Raw genomic sequence first — 21,988 nt, 5'->3', positions numbered from 1 at the left:
CCCTATATTAACCACAAGTGTTCCTCCTCATCAACTCCTCACAGCACCCAAACCCTGCAAAACTGCACGAAAACTCCCTACCAGCACTCCCCCAAATCATGAGCCAAATCATTACTGTAAGACTGTTGTTATTGTTTCCACCAAAACCTTCAGCCCCACAGAAGTTTTAGTTCTATACAAAGTCTCATCTTTTGTCCTACACCCAAAGGCCTATGCTGGACTTGGCAAAGACTTACTCTCCTGCTCCCAGTCCCTGCAATGGAATGGAAACACTTCTTTGCCACGAATCCCTCCAACCAAAACCAACCTAATCCCAACATTGAATCCTGCCTCTCCCAGTTCATACTACCATCCAACCATGATCTGACCTACCCTCCAACCTAACCACACACTGGTCACCTTCCAGGAATTCCTTACCTCTAACTTGGCCTCACCATCCTTCCTGAGGCCCCTTCCTCAAAACACCAAACTTATAGCACAAGAAAGGACAGCCATACACACCCTCAAAACAAATCATCCTACCTACACACGAAGGTTCAACCTTTATTATTATCTGGCGAAAAGTGTGTGCCTATTATCTGACTACTCCACTTATAAACTCTGCAGGAGCGATTCCATCTCAGAAGTTCAATATACCTTTCAGTCCCTGCTTAAAGCCTTAGGCCCCTCCCAGAACTTCTCCCCTAAATCGATTTCCATCCTCATCCCTACAACACCCAGCACATCCACTTCCTACATTCTCCCCAAAATCCACAAACCCAACAATCCTGGATGCCCCATTGTGGCTGGCTAGTTATTGTCCCCCCACCAAAAGAATTTTCCTTCAGACTACAAACCCATTATCTCATTCCTCATACACAGATGGCTCTGAGCACTATGGGACTCAACATCTTAGGTCATAAGTCCCCTAGAACTTAGAACTACTTAAACCTAACTAACCTAAGGACATCACACACACACCCATGCCCGAGGCAGGATTCGAACCTGCGACCGTAGCAGTCCCGCGGTTCCGGACTGCAGCGCCAGAACCGCTAGACCACCGCGGCCGGCTCCTCATACACCTTAGTGACTTTATCCTAACTCATAACTTCTCCTTACATCAGAAGAAAGAACAGCTATGCTTACAATCAAACAAATCATCCAACCTGTAGACAAAGGTTCCACCACTGTTGTAATGAATCTTAGTGACTACCTGGCGGAAGCCCTCTGCCAATCATCCGACTACTCCGCCTATAAACACTGATAGATTGAACCCATCCCACCATTCTAACATAACCTCCAAGCCCTGCTTAAAGCCTTAGGCCTTCCCAGAACCTCTCCCCTAAATCCATTTCCCTCCTCACCCCTGTGACACCCCGCACACCTACCTTCTATACGATCCCTAAAATCAACAAACCTAACAATCCTGGACGCCCTATTGTGGCTGTTTATTGTGTTCCCCATTAAAAGAATTTCAGCCCTCATTGCCTAACAACTCCAACCACCTGCCAATAACCTAGCCTCTCACATCAAAGATATCAACCACTCACTTCACTGACTCTCCACCATCCCTTTACCTCTTGCATCCCTAACTGTCACAGTTGATGCCACCTCCCTGTACACAAACATCCTTCATGCTCATGGTCTTACTGTTATTGAACACTACCTCTCCCAACATCCTTCATATTACAAACCCACTACCTTGTTTCTCATACATCATATTAACTTTATCCTAACACAACTACCACTCCTTTGAAGGGAAAGTATAAAATAATGGGCTTCTGCATGGCACTCTTAACGCCAGTCTGATTATGTGCCATTTACAGGAGACTTTTCTAGCCTCCCAAAATGCCAAACCTGGTTCAGTTTCATTCATAATAGCTTCATGATCTGAACTAAGGACCAATACAGCCTATCCTCATTCCTTCCTCCCAATCCGCTTCACCTGGTTGCCTAAACCTAGTGTGCCACCATCCTGGACATTGTCCTCTTCCTCTCTGATGGTTCGATCCACACTTCTGTCCACATTAAACCCATCAACCAGTAACAGTACCTGCATTTTGACAGCTGTCATTCCTTCCACACCAAAAACCTGTTCCATACAGCCTGGCTACCCGGTGACGATGTATATGCAATAACAAGAATTCCCTTGGCCAGTATGCTGAGGATCTCACCCAGGTCTTCACAGACAGTCAATATCCCTCAGACCTCCTCTCACCCTGAATCGTCCCACCATCCCCAATAACCAGCCATAATAGAATGCCCTTTTGTCACCAAGTAATGGGCTTTGATAACCTACCATCATGCCCTGAAATGAGGGATATCCTACACAAGATGATTCCCATACCTCCTAAAGTGGTGTCCCTTTGACTACCCAACCTCCACAACATCCTAGTCCATCTCTATCCCCCTCCCAATCCAAGGACCATAGTGCCTTGGAAGACAGAGGTACAAGACCTGCCCAAACTACCCACCCAGTAGTCCCTATTCCAGTCCTGTCACAGGCTTATCTTATCCCATCAGAGGCTGGGCCACCTATTTAAGCAGTCATGTCATATACCAGCTCTGCTGCAATCATGCACAATTTTTTATATCAGCTGTACATCAGGACAAATGGCCACTGTCACCAAGAACAACGTAAACCACAATATAATATAACACAACATGCAGCTGAACAGAACATGCTTAATTTCATTAGCTACTTCGATATCCAAGCCATCTGGACCCTCCCCTCTAACATCAGCTTTTCTGAACTGCGCAGATGGGCGTTATCCTTACAATGCATTCTCTGTTCCCAAAATTATCCAGTCCCAAACATGTGGCACCATACTATCCCCATAACTCCACCCGACAGTTTCCACGCCCTCTGTCCTATCCCCTTCCCTACTCTTATCCAATCACCCTCTTTGTGTGCCATCCTTTGCCAATGCGCCCACCCATCTTTCCCCATTCCTCTCCCTTTTCTCCCCCTCCCCCTCAACCCTCCCTACCCTATCATTTCCTTACATTGTTAATCCGTAGTTATATGACAATTTTTCGTCAGAATGTTTGTCTAATCCTTTTTCTCAGTAGCGAGTAAACGTATCAGGTTGAAATTTATGTCACATACTATGGTCTATAGTCACTTAGCAGTGTAATCAATGCGGCCAAAAGATACGGCCATTTACACCACACATTTTGATACTCAGAAACTCATTCATTAAAACCTTTTGATGTAGAGTCACGAAATTTGGCGAAAAGAGTCTCACAGTAAACATAAAGGAAAAAAATTAAAAAACATTAAATTATAATTAACTACATGGAAAAATAATTTGTCATTTGTTAATTGACTTCAAGCTTTAAATTAAAACATACTCAAAAGTCTTTGAATCCCTGGAACCGATATTTTGCCAATATCCTAGTATAAACGTTGATAATAGGCAAAAAAGCATCAAGATCCTCATTTCCCGGAATGGATGAACTGTCTACACACTTAAATATGTTGTAAAGGAGGCTCAGTGTGCAAGTCCTACTTGCACATGGCCAGATTGTTACTTAAGGTGCAGGCAGAATCAGCTCCTCACCCTCTTTCATTCCATCAAATATATCCCCCTCACCCCCTATTAATTTAGTATAGCAGTAAATAATATACAGGGTAGAAAGTTCTAAGCTCTTATGTGAGCATACTGATGAAATTAAAAAAAAAAAAAAAAAAAAAAACTGATGTATGTAGAACTGCTACAGTTTCTTGAATTTCAACCTTCACAAAACTTTCTCTCACTTACATGCTTAACACGACTCATTTAACACATTAACTGATTTGTAAAATAACCAGAAGCTTGAAGCTATTTTATACAGGGGAGTTCAATCTTTAAAGAATCAGGGTTTACTGATTACTTACTACCTACATTTACATGATGACTCTGCAATTCACAATGAAGTGCCTGGCAGAGGAGTCATCGAACCACCTTCGACTATTTCTCTACTGTTCCACACACTGACAGTGTGTGGGAAAAATGAACATTTAAATCTTCCTGTGTGACCTCTTATTTCTGTTTTTTATTATTATGATCTTTTCTCCATGTTGGGCAACAACAAAATGTTTTCATACTATAGGGAGAAAGTTGGTGATTGTAATTTTATGAGAAGATACTGCAGCAATGAAGAATGCCCTTGTTTCAATGTCTGCCACCCAAATTTGCATACCATATCCATGGCATTCTCTCCCAATTCCCAATAATACAAAACGAGCTGCCCCTCTTTGCACTTTTTTGATGTCCTCCGTCAATCCTATCTGTGCAGCTCCCACATCACACAGCAACATTCCAGAAGAGGACGAACAAGCAGTGCAAGCAGCCTCTTTAATAGACTTGTTGCATTTTATAAGTGTGTTGCCAATAAATCACAGTCTTTGGTTTGCTTTCCCCACAACATTATCTATGTGATCATTCCATTTTAAGTTATTCGTAACAGTAATACTAAAATATTTAATAGAGAATTCTAGAACAGAAATAAATCTGCAAATGACAAGCCCATAGGCTTGATATTTATTTCAAATAGGCATTTTATGTTTGTTCAGTTGACATTTCATGTCATAATATTTATCTAATGGAACACACACAACTAACTGTTAAGTATGATGCCCTTTTAAAATAGCAATCTCTAATGTTCTATCATTTGACAATGTATAAATATTTTTAATAAGAAAAAGAGATTTCTGATGTGGCAAGATATTCTACTTTTCAAGTGGAAATATCCTTACTTCCTCTCTTACGGAGGTTTTTAAATTTATTCTAGACGAAGACCATTACCAATGTCCAGTATTGTTTATTTGGTAATTCAGACGCTATGTGTACTCCTCCATCACCTATTATATGCTCTGTAGTGACCCATAATCTTTGTGGAAACATCATCTGTTAGTTTGTACAAGTGGTATGCTGACTTACAATCTAATGTTATCAAGGGCTATGGTCATTACAAGAAATAAAAGGCTAACAATATAAAATATTTCTCTGTATGTGGTAAAAATTTCTAGTATTACAAAAACAACAGTACAAACAATAGAAACAAGACAAAGTACATAAATTGATATGATTGTCAAATGCATTATATGGTAAGTAATATTCTCTGTAAAACCTCTATTCATTTCAACAATACTAATGGTAAAGAATGCTCCTAATTCCTCAAAGGAAGACCAAATGTACATTTTTATGCATTAGTCTCACATTTCACGGTAAATGTCAAAAGAGGATAAATGTGTGTATTTTCAGTTTTAGAGTATACGAAATAAATTTTCCATTTATAATATTTGCAGAAATAAACTGTATAAGATACAGTACAATTACAAATGTATGGGATTCTACAGTGATTAGCACCATGTTTTCTCACTGAAAATTATGGCCAGGAAAGTGTCTTCAAATTTTATCATTATCAGAATAGTTACACACATGGAATGTTAAACTTGTTTCACAACCTAATACAATACTGTGTGTTTCTAAATACAGCTTTAATGAAAGTTCATGACCTACAACTTGCATAAGGCACTCAAGATCCTCCTAACTCATACACATGCACATTGTCACTGTTGTCACTATCATCATATTTTACTTTCAGTAGAATATCAAAATTCTACTGCTAAACACTCCCTTGCTGCTTCACACTCCCTTGCTGCTTATTATTTAGGTACATATTTTTTGATTTTAGTCTACATTTTACGAACAATTTGTAGGAATGAGACAGTGGCAGATGATGTACTCTGTAAGTAACAAATGGCTCTCCCAGATTAACATTCCTCCCCAAACCTCAAACATACAAGTCAAGAAATATAGACTGACTCCCTTCTATACAAGCACACGCAGGCGCACGCACACACAACTTGAGAAATCTGAAACTGCACAGAGATTTCACTTGCTTAGTACAAATTATTTCATCTTATGGATAAAAAGTAAGTGTTCTGGCATTCCTTATTATCACAATTTTAAGCTCAGGAAATGAGGACAAAGATGTAGTGGGGAATACGTTGGAAAAAAGAAAAACATACAAAAACGAAAGAGGTGCAATTTGTAGTTGTGGTCTAGTATTTTTGTCACCTGTTATTCTCCTGGTTGTAATTAGTAACAAGCAATTAATAATTTTAAAGTACCTCACATTACTGTTAGTAAAATAACTTATTAATCAATGATGAGTGATGTCTAATGCTCTTTAGAAGAAATGATAATTACAAAACAATGACTAACAGCACGAATGCAATTCTGATGCATTTCACAAAAGTTTGGAATTAGATTTGAGGACGATCTGTACGTTAAAAATTCTATCACCAATGCGAGATGTACTGATGGTCTGACTCTTAAGTAGCAGCACAAATTCTTGACAGTTCTCTGTGCATCACGAGATAAATACACATTATTTCCAGCAACTGCGAACACACTTTTAACAAAGTTTACTATGCAACTGGACAGTCTCCATTCAATATAAGACAAACATTTTACTGTACAAACCTGTACAAAGAATGCCACATGTATTAAAAACATCAGGTGCTACCATTTTGGGCTGATCGCTTTAAAAGCCCATTGCTGGTAAGTGTTGTTAGGGTCACAAGGCAGAAGAGTCAAGTGCCCAGTCTGTGGGTGAAGAGCTGCACACTTTTTATGTACTCGATGCAACAGTGTTCGTGTTTCCTGAAACAAACGTAACTAGTTACATATACTTCCATGCCTTGAATGAAATTAAAAAAAAATGTGACAATGGAAAGGCAAAGGTGGAAAAGAAAAGAAAACAGAAGGAGTCAAGGAAACATTTCAAAGTACTGCTGAGGACATGCACGAACAATAGGCACGTAAACAACACTGCGAGGGGGATAACCCCACTTACAAACGGCTATGTGCCGTGGCCAACCACATTGTACCAGCATTGTAGAATGAGTAAGGTGAGGGAGGTGTCAGTGGAGTGAGTGAGGGGAGAAAGGTTGTGATGAGTACATGGAGGAGCTGCACTGTTGTGTGTGTGTGTGTGTGTGTGTGTGTGTGTGTGTGTGTGTGTTTTCTGTACAAGTTAACTCTTAAAGGAGGACGCTGTCCAAATAAGTACGACCATTTTCAATTTCATTTATATTCCAAATGATGGCTCAGAACAGTACTTTGTATTACAGAAAATCATAATACGTAAAACAGCAGTGGTTGGCCTACAACATATGAGTAATTTTCTTTATCCTTGCTTTAAACAATGTCATATAGTCTACGAAAAACACACGCATATCCCAGGAAGCTGGATCATGAACATACCAGATCTGCGATTTAACGGAAATTGGGTCATATCGTGGATTCTCATTGCTAGTTTCAGATCAAGTGCGTGAATCAAATATAATATAAACGGATTCCAAGACTGGAGTAATTATGGAGGGTAATTGAAGCCCCAGCAGATGGAAAGTGTTCCAGCAGCAAAGATTGTGGCCTCAAACCACAAAAGATAAACTGCGCTGCTCAGTTCCCATTATTAAATCGTGTTTGCAATACAATGGCAGGTTTGCTGGGGCAGCCACTGCAGTGAAAGAAAATCTACAGTAAATATGAAAGTTCCTGCTGAAGTGTATGTGTCTGCAGGTTTTTTTTTTTCCCCCCCCCCCCCCCCCTCAGGGATTAACAAACCTGCTGTTGAGTATATAATCTTCTGCACACAGGTTTAGGAAAACTACCTAGTGATAACAAAAATATATAAAAATTCTTTGTCTTTAGGTCTCACAAAGTAGCTTAATAATGAACTTGCACTCTCTTCATCATTTTTCATAGTTGGACACACTACTTTATATGTAGGGGGACCACAGCTGAAATATTCCACGATTTGAATACACAAGACTGTTGCGACTGTTAGAATTCTTTATCAGAGAACACGACCGGTTTTGCAAATTAAATTTGCATCTCCAGGTGCTGAAGAGTCAAAATGTGAAAGATTCCATTTAAACTTGGTAAAGCCATTCCCATCATTTATATCCAGGTATTTAAAATTTCTGACTCACGAATGTGCGAGAGTCTATGATAAAATGTATTGAGGGCTAATGCCTCCCCCAACCTCCATTGTATACAGCCTGGGGAAGAAGCATTTGCTGTTGCTGGTGTCTAGCAACAGCAACTGGCAAGTTCAGGTACTGATGATAGAGGTGGATAACGATCAAGCAAAGAGACCACAAAGGCTCAATAATACTGAGGTCTGGTGGCTGGCAGCCAGAGGTGGTTCAGTAATTCATCCTTGTGCTCACAAAACCAGTCTGAATGATGCAAGCTGCGTGAATTGCAGAGTAGCCACGGGGCTCATGGAATGCAATGACATGGCTGCCAGAGTCATCACCAAACTCCCACTGTGTTTCACTCTCGGGGAATAAAATTGGACAGAAATTGGAAATAGTGTGAAACACGACTCGTCTGACCAAATGACTTACTGTATTCAGTATAAATCTTCAATATGGTGCCTCTTGAGACACCAAACACTTGAGCTCCCTTGATTACAGAAGTGTCCACCATACGAACACAGACAATTTTCCCACATTCAAATTCACTTAGCTCTGACATAATGCACTCACAACCACACAGAACACAGTTCTGACCACAACTGACACTGCAACATGTTGAGGACACTACACAGGTGCCACTCATTATCAAATAAAACAGCGCAACCTGCAGGCTCGTCTAGCACCTGCATTTATGTTTAAGTGTGCATTTCTCATTGTGCTTCCATATTTTTCTCCAAACCCTGTATCTGCCACATGCACTTTGTAATTAATGTAGTTTTGCTTCAATTATGCATATGCAGCACCAGAAAATGAAATGGCTGTCTCTCTCGGCAACTGATGTAACTTAAGACAGTAATATTTATCTAACAATATTATGAAAAGGAAAGTTGCTAATCACAAATGCACACGCACACGCAAAATTGCAGTCTCAGGCAACTGAAACTACTGAGGTTTCAGTTGCCCGAGTCTGCACGCGCGCACGCATGTGTGTGTGTGTGTGTGTGTGTGTGTGTGTGTGTGTGTGTGTGTGTGTGTGTGCGCGCGCGCGCGCGCGCGCGCGCGCGCGCGCGCGCGCGCGCGCGCGCATGTGCACGCTCGCGCATAACACTTTGTGATAGTCGTTTTGTTGTGCCTATTTGCACTCAGCATCTTCTCTATATGGCGAGTAGCAACTTTCCTTTTCATAATATTGTTACATTCCATCCTGGATTTTCGACTGTTTAATATTTATCTAACTATTTCCTTAAATATAGATGTATAGAAACTGATCCTCATGTGTACATAATTGTTACCTTGTCTACAACCTAGCTGTTACTCCATCAACTGGAAAGGAGGGAGGAGAGATAATGGCCACTCAATGCTGAAACTAGCAACAAAATGCCGAGTGGAATATTATACAGACACTTCAATGTGACAGCAGAAGATGGACCTCGAGCATATGCAGATAAGCCATTACCAAATGCATTGTATATTCTGACTTGCTTTCGGTTCTGCACTTCTTATTGTTGTTTTGTTTTCTTATTGTGAAATGAGTGAAGAAACTAATCTCACTCCTCCTCAGGAACCAGAAGGGTTCAGCAATATCTATGACCATGTGTACTGCTTTTGCAGGAATATGGAATACAGGTGAAGACTGCCAGCCCTGCGAGATAGAGGCAGAAATTGGTCCTCCCCCCCCCCCCAAGCACTGCTCCACTCCCTTAGGTGATTGTTTTGGATCACGGACAACTGCCACATTATAGGGCACACACACTATTTACATTCCATACCTGGATTATTTATCACTGTATAAAAAGCCGAGCGAGTTGGCGCAGTGGCTAGCACACTGGACTCGCATTCGGGAGGATGGCGGTTCAATCCTGCGTCCGGCCATCTTGATTTAGGTTTTCCGTGATTTCCCTAAATCGCTCCAGGCAAATGCTGGGATGGTTCCTTTGAAAGGGCACAGCCGACTTCCTTCCCCGTCCTTTCCTAATCCGATGACCTCGCTGTCTGGTCTCCTTCCCCAAACAACCCAACCCCTATTAAAATCTCTGTGCACACAAGGCTGCCAACTGTCAATAGCACAGAACACATCACATATTTCTACATCTACATTCTGAAAACCACTATGAGGTGCACGGCATAGGGCACATCCCATTGTACCTGTTATTAGGCTTTCTTCCCGTACCATTCACGTATGGTGCACGGGAAGAATGACTGTTTCATTGATTGCCTTTGTCTGCAGTAATTATTCTAATTTTATCCTCATGATCCCTATACGAGTGATACATAGGAGGCTGTATGTTTCTAGAGCCATCATTTAAAGCCGGTTCTTGAAACTTTGTTAACAGACTTTTTTGGGGATAGCTTACACATATTTTCAAGAGTCTTCCTGTTCAGTTCCTTCACTCTGTGACTCCCTCCCACAGATCAAACAAATATGTGACCATTCTTGCTGCCTTGTGTGTATACTTCAATGTCACCTGTCAGTTCTACTCGGTACAGGTCCCACACAATTGAGCAATATTCTACAACCGGTCGCTGCTAGTGATTTGTAAGCAATCTCCCTTGTAGACTGACTGCACTTCCCCAGTGTTCTACCAATAAACAGAAGTCTACCTCCTGCTTTACCCAAAACTTAGCCTATGTGATCATTCCGTTTCGTATCCATACAAAGTGTTACACCCAGGTATCTTATAAGAGTTGGCCCATTCAAAGTGTGACTCACTGATAAAGTGCACAATTTGGCAACTTGCTTTAAATGTTCAGAAATGTCAATCTTTGTACCACTTTGAAATCTTATCAAGATCTGACTAAATATTTATGCAGCCCCTTTCAGACAGTGGTTCATTACAGATAACTGCATCATCTGCAAACCGTCTGAGGTTACCATTAATGTTGTGTGCAAGGTCATTAATATACATCTTGAAAACATGAACAGCAAGGGTACCAAGACGCTACCCTGGGACACCCCCAAAGTTATTTCTACATCTTAAGATGACTCTCCATCCTAGCTAACATGCTGCACCCTCCTTACCAAAGTCCTCAATCCAGTTACAAATTTCACTTGTTACCCTTATGATCATATTTTTGACAATAAGAGTAGGTGTCGTACAGAGTCAAATGCTTTTCTGAAATACTGCATTTACCCGACTGCCTTGATCCACTGCATTTACCCGACTGCCTTGATCCAAATTCCAGTATTTATACCCAAGAAAAGAGCGAGTTGGATTTCATATGATCAGTGTTTTGGGAATCCATGCTGGTTGGCACCGAGGAAATCACTGTGTCAAGAAACCTCATTTAAGTGTATATACTTACTCTGTCATACTGCCATGGACCGTCCACAGTGCCTAATCGACAGAAGACAAGTTTAAGGCCTTGTGAATCTGCCTCTATGCAACGTTCTCCCACACCCAGCTGGCCTTTGGTGTTCAGCCTCATTAACTGCAAGAGAAAGAAGACAGATAACTTAAAGCTATTTTGCACACACACACACACACACACACACACACACACACACACACACACACACACAAAACTGTTTCTTGCATTTAAGTTAAAGTTAACAAGATAGTTAACTTAAAGTTAATAAGACAGCACATTCCTTTATGATGCCATGACAGCGGGTCATCAGACTGCACAAGATGAATGTCACATTTATGTATGTTCATTTTGTAAGTTGCTAATTGCTTAGTAGCTAGCAATTAGAGAAAATATCCTTTAAATGCTCCAAAGGATGAAAGTAACAGTTCACCACCGATTTCCCAAGATTATTCAGTTCTATTGATATGCCATACCACATGCCAAGAATCTTCACTCTGAAAAATAATCCCTTTCATTGCTCCTTGCTCTAACTGCACTGCTGGATACACATGAATGCATTCATCTATGGCAACAAACAAAGGCAGACCTGTCAGGGGCTACATTTCATTTAATGCAAACAACTCCAACACAAGAATATCATTGGCCTGAACAGTGCCCTGCTGACTAGTGGGACACATTGCTTCAAAGGGTTTTTATAAGATTTCTATCCTATCACTGCCAATGTGTACCATGACTCACTAGCACAGGTCTGTTTTTCATGCTCCATCATCCAATGGTGGTGTTCCAGAATCAATGCTAATTTTTATGATGCGTGACATTTGGTAAAGAGAGAGAAATGTATGGGGCAGGTGCTTCTCCATCCCAGTAATGAGGTAGTAGTTATGGTCAATGTATCTGGTCACCATTTGTTGTTGTCCAGCATTGAACTGGTGAATTATTAACTGCAAATGTGACCTGTCTACAGGTTGTTACAATCTGAGTCAATGGGCACTACTGACAGTGTTGTCCACAATAATTGATACTGACATCCAGTTTCTTGCAAACTGATAGGGCTCAAAGTGCACCACAGACATGGTGGCATGTTAAAAGCCACCTCCAAATAGAGTGTGTCAAGTGTCACAAACCTACAACTTGACTACCATCAAATAAATTGGTACTGTGTGTTTGTTCATTCCGCACTCTACTGTGACTTTCACTGTGGCAACAGATGCACACCCGCTCCAAAACACAGCAGCTATCTCTAATGCAATTGTTGAAGAAATGTATTTAGTGATTACATACAAGCACAATTACCAATGACTGGCACAGAAAACATCTTGCAAAAACACACTTGGGATGCAATGATTAAGTCCTGCCTCTTCTAAATAATATCTATGTCTGGTGTCACTGATTGAAAGCACATTCTTGGAAGAAACCATATGATTAACCAAGTTGTTCAAAACAGTGTGTGCTTGTGTTATGAGTTGTCTATATGTGGTGTCCATGAATTGTTTTGTTTTGTTTTGCTTTAGGGTGCAAAAAACAAATGGGGTCATACGCGCCCGAGTCAAAACTAGAGAACACGAACAAAGAGTGGAGTTAAATGATTATGCGTCTGTTCCTATTGACAGAATAGGAGACAGCGAAAAACAGGCACTTGGAAAGAGCGCTAAAGAAACACCATACAGTAATGGAGGTCCAAAACTAAAAATTAAATGGCCTTCACCGTATTGTTGTGGCGGATAAAAAGTAAAACGCGGTCGACAGCCCGCGCGTCATTCACTAAAATGGCTGATAAATCAGGCAGCAAACCCAAGCTTGATAATAAACAGTTAAAAATAGGGCACACCAGCAGGAAGTGGTGGACAGTTAAAATTTCTGGGCAATGTGAACAAAGTGGTGGGGTAGCGCCACTGAGCAAATGACGATGGCTAAAAAGGCAGTGCTCAATACGCAGCAGAGTTAAATTAATCTCCTCTCGGTGGGAGGGCCGAGAGGAGGTTGTCCAAGGTGCTGGGAGAGGCTTAATAAGCTTAAGCTTATTCCCACTAAAGGAGGACCATTGGCAATGCCAAAGAGAGACCACAATGTGACAGATGGCAATGCAGATATCATTGGAGGGAATACAGGTACTCGTGGGCTGAGGTACGAGAATTGCAGCCTCATTTCCTGGCAGACCGACATGACCAGGGACCCACAGAAACATGACACTGGCTCCACCAACAGTGAGCAAGTGAGAGGTCTCCTGGACCCACTGCAATAAGGGATAGGTGGTGTACAGCGCACATAGACTGTCAAGGGCACTGAGTGAGTCTGATTGGAAAGGCTGTGTCGCTGGACATACTCCGTGGCCTGATACAAGGTGAAGAGCTCGGGTGTAAATACTGAGGAGTGTGCTGGAAGCCGATATCGAAAGACACAGGTGCCAACGACAAAGGCACATCGACCCCATGGTCAGTCAGAGAGCCATCAGTGTATACAAAGGTACTATCGCGAAGTTCCATGCAAAGGTCGTGAAACTGGAGGCGATAGACCGAGGCTGGAGTAGTGTCCTCAGGAAGTGAATGAAGGCCAAGGTTAACATGGGCCATTTCACAAAGCCAAGGCAGTGAAGGGTTCACACCCACTGGGAAAGTTGCAGGTAGTGTGAAGTTAAGCCACCATAGTAAGTGGAGAAAGCGAATTCCAGGAGGTAACAGAGAAGAGGGCCGAGCATCATATCGGCGATCAAAGGAATCACCAAAGAAGGTATGGCGGTGGGACAGTGATAGTTCAGCAGCTTCAGCATACAAATTCTCAACCGGGCTGGGGTAAAAGGCGCCCGAGGCCAAACGGATGCCATGATGGTGGATAGTGTTGAAAAAGTGTATGCAGACGCATAAACAAAGCACCCATAGTCGAGTTTTGAATGGACAAGGGACTGGTACAAATGGAGCAGGGTGGTTCAATCGGCACCCCAGGAAGTACCAGTGAGGACACGTATGAGATTGAGGGACCGCATACAGTGGGCTGCCAGGTAAGACACATGGGAGGACCAAGAGTGTTTCCTATCAAGTAGGAGCCTCAGAAAAGTCAATGAATGGAAGGGCAGCAGGCCCAAGACGTAGAGATGATGCGAGAAACCATTTGGGCACTGCCAGAAATTCATACAGTTTTGTCAGTGGAAAAGCAAAAGCCACTGTCGATGCTCCAAGAGTAAAGATGATCGAGACAGTGCTGAAAACGCTGCTCAGTGAGACAGGTCTGTGGAGAACTGCAATAGATGGCAAAATTGTTAACAAAAAGAGAGCCGCAGATGCCCAGTGGGAGACAGGCCATTATAGGGCTAATGGCGATAGGAAAAAGTATGGCGCTCAGGACAGAACCCTGAGGCACACCATTTTCCTGGATAAAGGTGTCCAACAAGGCAGAACCCACACGCATCCTGAAAACTCGGCCTTGTAAAAATGCCCGAATAAGACACGGCAGGCGCCCATGGAAGCCCTACGTGTAAAGAGTATGGAGGATACCAGTTCTCCAGCAGCTGTCGTAGGCCTTCTCCAAATCAAAAAAACACAGCCACAGTCTGGGATTTCCACAGAAAACCATTCATGACATCGGTGGACAAAGTAATGAGATGGTCAGCTGCAGAACGCCACGCATTTGTTAGTAAATGGCAAGACTCGAGCCACCACACCAGCCTGACACAAATCGTACGTTCCATCACCTCGCAAACGCAGCTGTTAAGAGAGATGGGCCAGTAGCTAGAAGGAAGGTTTTTGTCCCTACCGGGCTTAGGTATGTGTATGACGGTGGCTTCACGGCAGCATCCAGGAAATATGCCCTCCGCCCAGATGCAGTTGTACGTGTTAAGCAGAAAGGGCTTGCCCGCAAGAAAAAGGTGCTGCAACACCTGAATGTGGATGGCATCTGGCCCTGGGGCAGAGGATTGGGATGAACTGAGAGCATGATCTAGCTCCCTCATAGTAAAGGTGGCATTGTAACACTCATAATGCAAAGAATAGAAGGACATCGCCCGAGACTCCTCCACTCGTTTCTGATGGAGGAAGGCAGAGTGATAGTGGGAAGAGCTCGAAACTTCTGCAAAATGGTGGCCCAAGGTACTGGAGGTAGCAAGAGGATCCAAGATGACATCGTCATTGACTGTCAGACCAGAAACTGGGGAATGGATCATGGTGCCAGAGAGCCATCGGAGATTGGCCCACACGACAGAGGAAGGTGTGGAACTGTTAAAAGAACTAGTGAATGAAAGCCAGCTAGCTCTTTTGCTATCCTGAAGAACACGATGACACTTCGCACACTTCTGTTTATAACGAATGCAGTTCGCCAGCGTAGGGTTGCCGTTAAAAACGCGGAGAGCTCGTCGACATGCGCCAGTGGCATCGCAGCATGCCTCACTCCACCAAGGGACTGGGATACGACGTGGTAAAGAGGAAGTGCAAGGAATGGAACGTTCTACAGCAGTAAGGATAATGTTGATGAGATAGTCCACCTGGGGAAATCTTGTTCTTCAAAGGTCAACAGGGAGGAATAAAGCTGCCAGTCAGCCTTAGTAAGCTGCCATTTGGGCATGCACGAAGGTGGGGTAGGAGTCAACAAACGAATAGCACACAGGAAATGGTCATTAAAGACTCAAAGACGATGGGTAAGCTGGGCAGTGCAAAAGCATAGGTCCAAATGGGAATAGGTGTGTGAGAAGTCAGAAAGGAAAGTGGGTGCTCCAGTGTTAAGGCGGAAGAGGCAAGTTGGTTAAGGAGGTCAGCCAAGAGGGCACCTGACAGGTCCTGGGAGAACCCAAAAGGGGATTATGCGCATTAAAGTCACCGAGTAGCAAAAATGGGGGAGGCAGCTGCCCAATAAGCTGAAGGAAGTCTGCCTTGGTGACATCGAATAATGGAGGTACATAAATGGTACAAAGGGAAAAAAGCAGGCTCGGAAAAGGCGAACTGCAACAGTTTGAAGACGGGTAGTCAGGGAAATGGGCTGACTATGAAGGTCATCCCGTATGAGCAACAGACGCCCCCACGAGATGGAATGCTGACCTCTGGGGGAAGGTCAAAACCAATCAGTAAATAATTTGGAAGCTCAAAGCGGTCTTGAGGGCGCAATTTTGTTTCCTGAAGGCAGAGTACAAGGGGATGCTAAATGCAGCTGTAAACCTCTTTGTGGAACCGAAGGCCGCGAACGTTCCATCAGAGGACAATCACGAGGAGGAAGAGATGTAGGGGGTGTCAACTCGGTAGCCGCTGAGTGACAGCCGGTATGGAGTTGCTACCACAGGGCAAAGAGGCAGGAGGATTCTGCTCCATGGGGTCCACAGAAGCATCGGCTTGCTTGTGCGATCGGTCCGTGGAGTCCAATGCTGCAAAACGGTTGGTAACCAGAACAGAACTATACGTGCCAGACGGAAGAACACAGGGTTTAGGAGCTCTAGGTAAGGCACCTTTTCCTTTACCCAAATCTCTTGGACAGCCCGCTCATCTAGGTACACAGGACAATCCCGAGAGGGGGTGGTGTGACCGCCATTGCAGTTGATACAGCAAGGAGGAGGAGGAGGAGTAGGCGGCGGAAAATCGCTCTCGTGTACATCCCTGTCACAGGTTACACATTTGGCTGGGTGTCGACAAGACGTTCTAGTGTGATTGAACTAATGACACTGGTAGCGTGCATCAGGTTCAGAATGAACGGCCAGACTGTGATGATTTCGTAGCCTGCTTTAATCTTGGACAGCAGCACCACTCTATCAAAGGCGAGGAAAAGAGTGCGGGTGAGCACTAAGGAAGAATCTACCTTTCCAATACACAATGGACGGCAATGACACCCTGATCGGAGACGTAAGATTGTATTTCGGCTTCAAGTTAGACCGTAGAGCAGCCCGGTCTAAATTACACCACAGGAAGAATTCAAAGTACGATGGGCCTCGATACAAACAGGGTAGCCGTGGAGAAGCGAGGCAGCGTGTGGGGATCAGAAGCTTTCAAAGTACGATGGGCCTCGATACAAACAGGGTAGCCGTGGAGAAGTGAGGCAGCGTGTGGGGATCAGAAGCTGTCCCCCAAAGTAAAGTGCCATTCCGTAAACGAGAGCAGGATTTCACAGGTCCAGCAATTGCATCAACACCTTTCTGAATAATAAACAGTTTGACCATGGCGAAGGACTGACCGTCTTCAGTAGGTGAGACCACAAGCAACTATGGTGCAGCAGGAAGGGTAGACGTCTAACGGGGAGACGATTGACTCATTGCGAGAAAATCCCCCCCCCCCCCCCTCCCCCGATTGCCAGCGTCTCCGATGACGCGCTCCTTCCAAATGGGGGGGTCCCTTCACAATGGGGCGCACACACCTTAGGTGATTGCTCGCACCTCAGGTCGCACCTCCCGAACATCTGACAGAGGGACCAATCGGCAATTTGGGAAGGTTGCAGCTCAGGCAATCAGCTCTTCCTGGGCCTGGCCTGTACCGGGGGGTACGTGGGAACCCTACCTGTCGACCCGGGGCTGGGAATTACGTGTTACCCAGTCACCTGTTATGTGTGAGATGCACGGGCCGGCCTTCAGGAGCGCACAGGGAGGAAGAAGAAAAAATAGAGGATCCTCAAACGCGAAAGCAGAGGAACGAGAGGAGAAGGGAAAAAAGGAAAGTAAAAGGAAACCAAAAACAAAAGTGAGATTGTCCGTACGACAGCAACAGAATGCAGAACATTCCCAAGAATTTCCCAGAAAAGTTCCCCAAGGGAGGAGAAAAAGAATAACAAGAGTATAGACATGAAGCACGGAAGAGGAAAATGCTGCAAAGGCTGGGGCCTCATGGTAGCCAAGCATGAAACCGCCAAAGAGTGGCGAGCCCCCTGGGAGGCGGCCATGAATGAAAGCAGTCTTTGAAGAAAGTGTTACTCTATTAACTATGCAGTTAAAAAACTGCATCAGGTTGTGTTATTTTGAGTTGTGAACGCCTTATCACATTTGTAACTCTGTAAAATAGCAACCGTTTCAGATGAGTGTAGAGAGCCGCCATCAATTTTTAACACCTACTACTGGAATATGAGGTAATTAATCATTTGGCTACAGTTTAAGTACTGTACATGAAATCTAGAGACTGCTCCATTTTACTTTAATGTAATACTGATACAACTGTAGGTGTTATCCACACAAAGTCAGTGGTAGCTGACAATACGGTCTGCAATGCACTGGTTGGGTACCAATTTGATACTATTTCTCCTCTTAGTGTATAAGCTGCTGCACTACTAGCACCTCGACCTAACTAAGATTCTAAGTTAGTTATCAGGGAAAAACATTAGATTTTTAGAAGCTCGGGTTACATCAGTGTCCCATAAAAAGCAATGCCGTAATTTTATTGCTATTTAGACTCCAACTTAACTTTGTACATATTAACCTAAAAGAATGTACGACGATCGTTACTGAACTAGTCAGCAAATTACCTGATTTGTCCCATAACCATGACAAGGTGATACACCCATAAGACTAGGAGGTCCATGTCCCATGGTGTCCAGACACTGTTGTGTTGCCACATTGCGCATCTGGAAAATTAAGTAACACATTATGATTAGTTTAAATTCATAGAGAGACAGCTAGGTTGATCACTACTTAACTTTATGAGACAAAACACTCTCTCTCTCTCTCTCTCTCTCTCTCTCTCTCTCTCTCTCTCACACACACACACACACACACACACACACACACACACACACACACACACACACCACACTTTCCCTATTCAGTACATAAAAGAATAAACATTGGAGGCATTGCAGGAAAAAGACAGGTTACTCAGAATGGAAGTCAACACAGACCCAACCTAGTTGTAGAGGAAAGCAGGCTAAGAGGATGGCTTCATAAACAATCAATAGATCACAATCAATTGGCAATGAGAAAGCATTCCTGACTTAACAGGCTTGCAAAAATGGAGTTGGATGATGAACACAGTTTTCAACAGAAGGAGTAACATTGCATAAATGAAATAAAGTGACAATATCTGATACGTCCTATCATACAAGTTCCCTTCTGCAGCTGAGCATTCTGCATGTCTGGCTACCACAGACTGAACCTGTAAGGCAATAACTAAACCCATTATTTACATTTATTTGCCTTGTACTTGAAGTAATGAGTATGCTGTAATGTTGTAAGGGTGCACCTGCATACATGTATCAACTTGACAGGGCTCCCAGATTCTTCTGTAAGTTATGCATTTATGTTTCACGCTATTTTCAGAAGTCGGACTCAGAAGAATTTGAAATAAAAGCCTGAAAAACTGAAGTGCTTAGTCTTTCGTTATGAAAGGAGTCTTTAATGTTTTGAATATTATATATAAAAACAAAGATGAGGTGACTTACCGAACGAAAGCGCTGGCAGGTCGATAGACACACAAACAAACAAACACAAACATACACACAAAATTCAAGCTTTCGCAACAAACTGTTGCCTCATCAGGAAAGAGGGGAAGACGAAAGGAAGTGGGTTTTAAGGGAGAGGGTAAGGAGTCATTCCAATCCCGGGAGCGGAAAGACTTACCTTAGGGGGAAAAAAGGACAGGTATACACTCGCACACACGCACATATCCATCCACACATACAGACAGAAGCAGACCTGCTTCTGTCTGTATGTGTGGATGGATATGTGCGTGTGTGCGAGTGTATACCTGTCCTTTTTTCCCCCTAAGGTAAGTCTTTCCGCTCCCGGGATTGGAATGACTCCTTACCCTCTCCCTTAAAACCCACTTCCTTTCGTCTTCCCCTCTTTCCTGATGAGGCAACAGTTTGTTGCGAAAGCTTGAATTTTGTGTGTATGTTTGTGTTTGTTTGTGTGTCTATCGACCTGCCAGCGCTTTTGTTCGGTAAGTCACCTCATCTTTGTTTTGAATATTATATTTTTCATCTAGTGTGTGTAAAATGCCACAAAAATTATTTCTGAGCTTAAAACGCATCAAAAGAATGGTGTTGACAAAAGCAATGTGATGTGAACTGGATGGTTTATTAATACATACAACTGCCAATGTGAAATCTCTTCTAGGTGCATACAAAAATGAGGCTTCGCAGGAGAGTTATTGCAAAAACTACAATATTGATGACTGTATGTACACTGGTCAATCCAAAAAATTTTGACACTGGATTAATAAACAAAATTAAGAACAGAGAATTTTTTTAACACTTCAGATTTTCTACATAGCCTCTCCCCAATTGAGTACAGTGCACAACATTTGTGAAACTGTCAAAGTTCTTGCGCCGTAACAGAAAGGTTTCACACGTTTCAGCAATGTAGTTTGTTTAAGGTTCATTTCAATCTATTGAAACAGCACAAGGCAATTAAAATACAGGAACAGTAAATGTAAAAATTTGTAACTTTCTGTATGTAATGTGTATCTTATTTATGTGAGCAGATAGTCTAGTACTTTTACAGCATGTTCGGGAGATGGTGGTAAAGATCATCTGTCAGCCCCGAGAGAACCGCAGAGTGCTGGGTCCAGAGACCACCATGCACCAGCTGACCGCTAGAAGAACAACTGACAGCTATATGTCGTTCTTTGACAAATCTTAAGGAATGGAATAATGGCGGAGCCATACTTTTATCAACAAAATGGTTCAGTTATGGTTTTATGCCCGAGGAAAGGCAGTTAAAGAGGAACTAAATTTGTGTGTAGAGGGTTGGACGGACCAGATATATAGTTGCAGTTTTTTTGCTAATTTGAGCTGATGTGGTTAGCTATTGATATTAATTAATCAGACAGTTGTATCAATTTATGGTGCAGGTGGGAAGTTTCCACAATTTTAGAAGTATGACAAAATGTGTGTATTTTGGTGAAAGATTGCAGCAATGGGTGTAGGGCTGGATATTAAAGACCGGAAATAATTTAAGTTTTCTGCATTCCACAATTTAAATTAGAACTATTGATGTGCTTATTCTACAATTAGCTGAGTGGGGGTTTAAGTTCTGTACTTTTAACGAGGTTAAGAGTTTTCTGAGGATTGTGAACTGTGAATCTAAGTAGTATTGTTTGATTTCAGCGATTAGACTGAAGCTATCTGAGTTGATGTATAGGTTATGGTGTATTTGTACCACACCTATAAGTGTGGTGCTATGATTAAGTGTAAGGATTTCAAGATGATTATCTGAACACCCAGACTGTGTGTTTTTTTTATGAAGTTTACTTCTTTCACAGTTGTGATAGTAACCAGATTTAAGCAAAATTCCACTGCATTATTCCTGTAGTCAACGGTGACAATTGACATTTTCAATTGAGGTTTTGTTAGTGGGATCGCTGATCGCTCTAACACCTGCAGTGGCTGAGAACTTTGCAATTTGTGTTTCAAACTGAGTTAATAAGTAGTGGCAGCATCTAGGATTTTCTTTTTTATTGCTTCATTTTGTTTGGGGGATTCAATTTTGTTTCTCACTTGATTATTCGTGAACATTTGTCTCTGTACGCAGATAGTACAGGGAAGGAAACAAACTTATTTTGTTTAAAAGTCAAAACCTACTCCCTGCGTTCTCATTTAGCCTGAAGTTACTAAATAATTACTATTTGAGAGGAATCATTCTTTATGACAGAAACAAGTGAGATCTTAAACTGTGGAATAATAACAAGTAGAAGAGAGCTGTCAAAGTCGGAGATTCTTAAATGACAAATGAACACAAGATTGGTAATCCACAGTATTTACGAGTTAAAGAATTTTTACTTCAAGATCATTTTAATTAGGGCTATAGTTTGCGTTTGAAAGGATGTAAGA

General features: G+C 42.6%; 1 protein-coding gene across 1 annotated transcript in view; it reads right to left on the bottom strand.

Annotated features, from left to right (window-relative positions):
- Positions 1-4,956: 4,956 nt before the first annotated feature.
- LOC124620383 (N-acetylgalactosaminyltransferase 7) overlaps positions 4,957-21,988 on the bottom strand; it is an 82,086-nt gene continuing 65,054 nt past the window's right edge. Inside the window, exons 10-12 of the mRNA XM_047147057.1 lie at positions 18,686-18,784; positions 11,264-11,389; positions 4,957-6,635 (exon numbers count right to left, since the gene is read on the bottom strand). Coding sequence (XP_047003013.1) covers positions 6,495-6,635; positions 11,264-11,389; positions 18,686-18,784 — 366 coding nt within the window. The 3' untranslated portion in view covers positions 4,957-6,494. The remainder of the gene's footprint in view (positions 6,636-11,263; positions 11,390-18,685; positions 18,785-21,988) is intronic.

This window comes from Schistocerca americana, chromosome 6 (genome assembly GCF_021461395.2).
Source record: "Schistocerca americana isolate TAMUIC-IGC-003095 chromosome 6, iqSchAmer2.1, whole genome shotgun sequence".
NCBI classification, from domain to species: Eukaryota; Metazoa; Arthropoda; class Insecta; order Orthoptera; family Acrididae; genus Schistocerca; species Schistocerca americana.
Note: the sequence above shows the minus strand (reverse complement) of the source record. Positions and strands in the feature narration are given on the sequence as shown.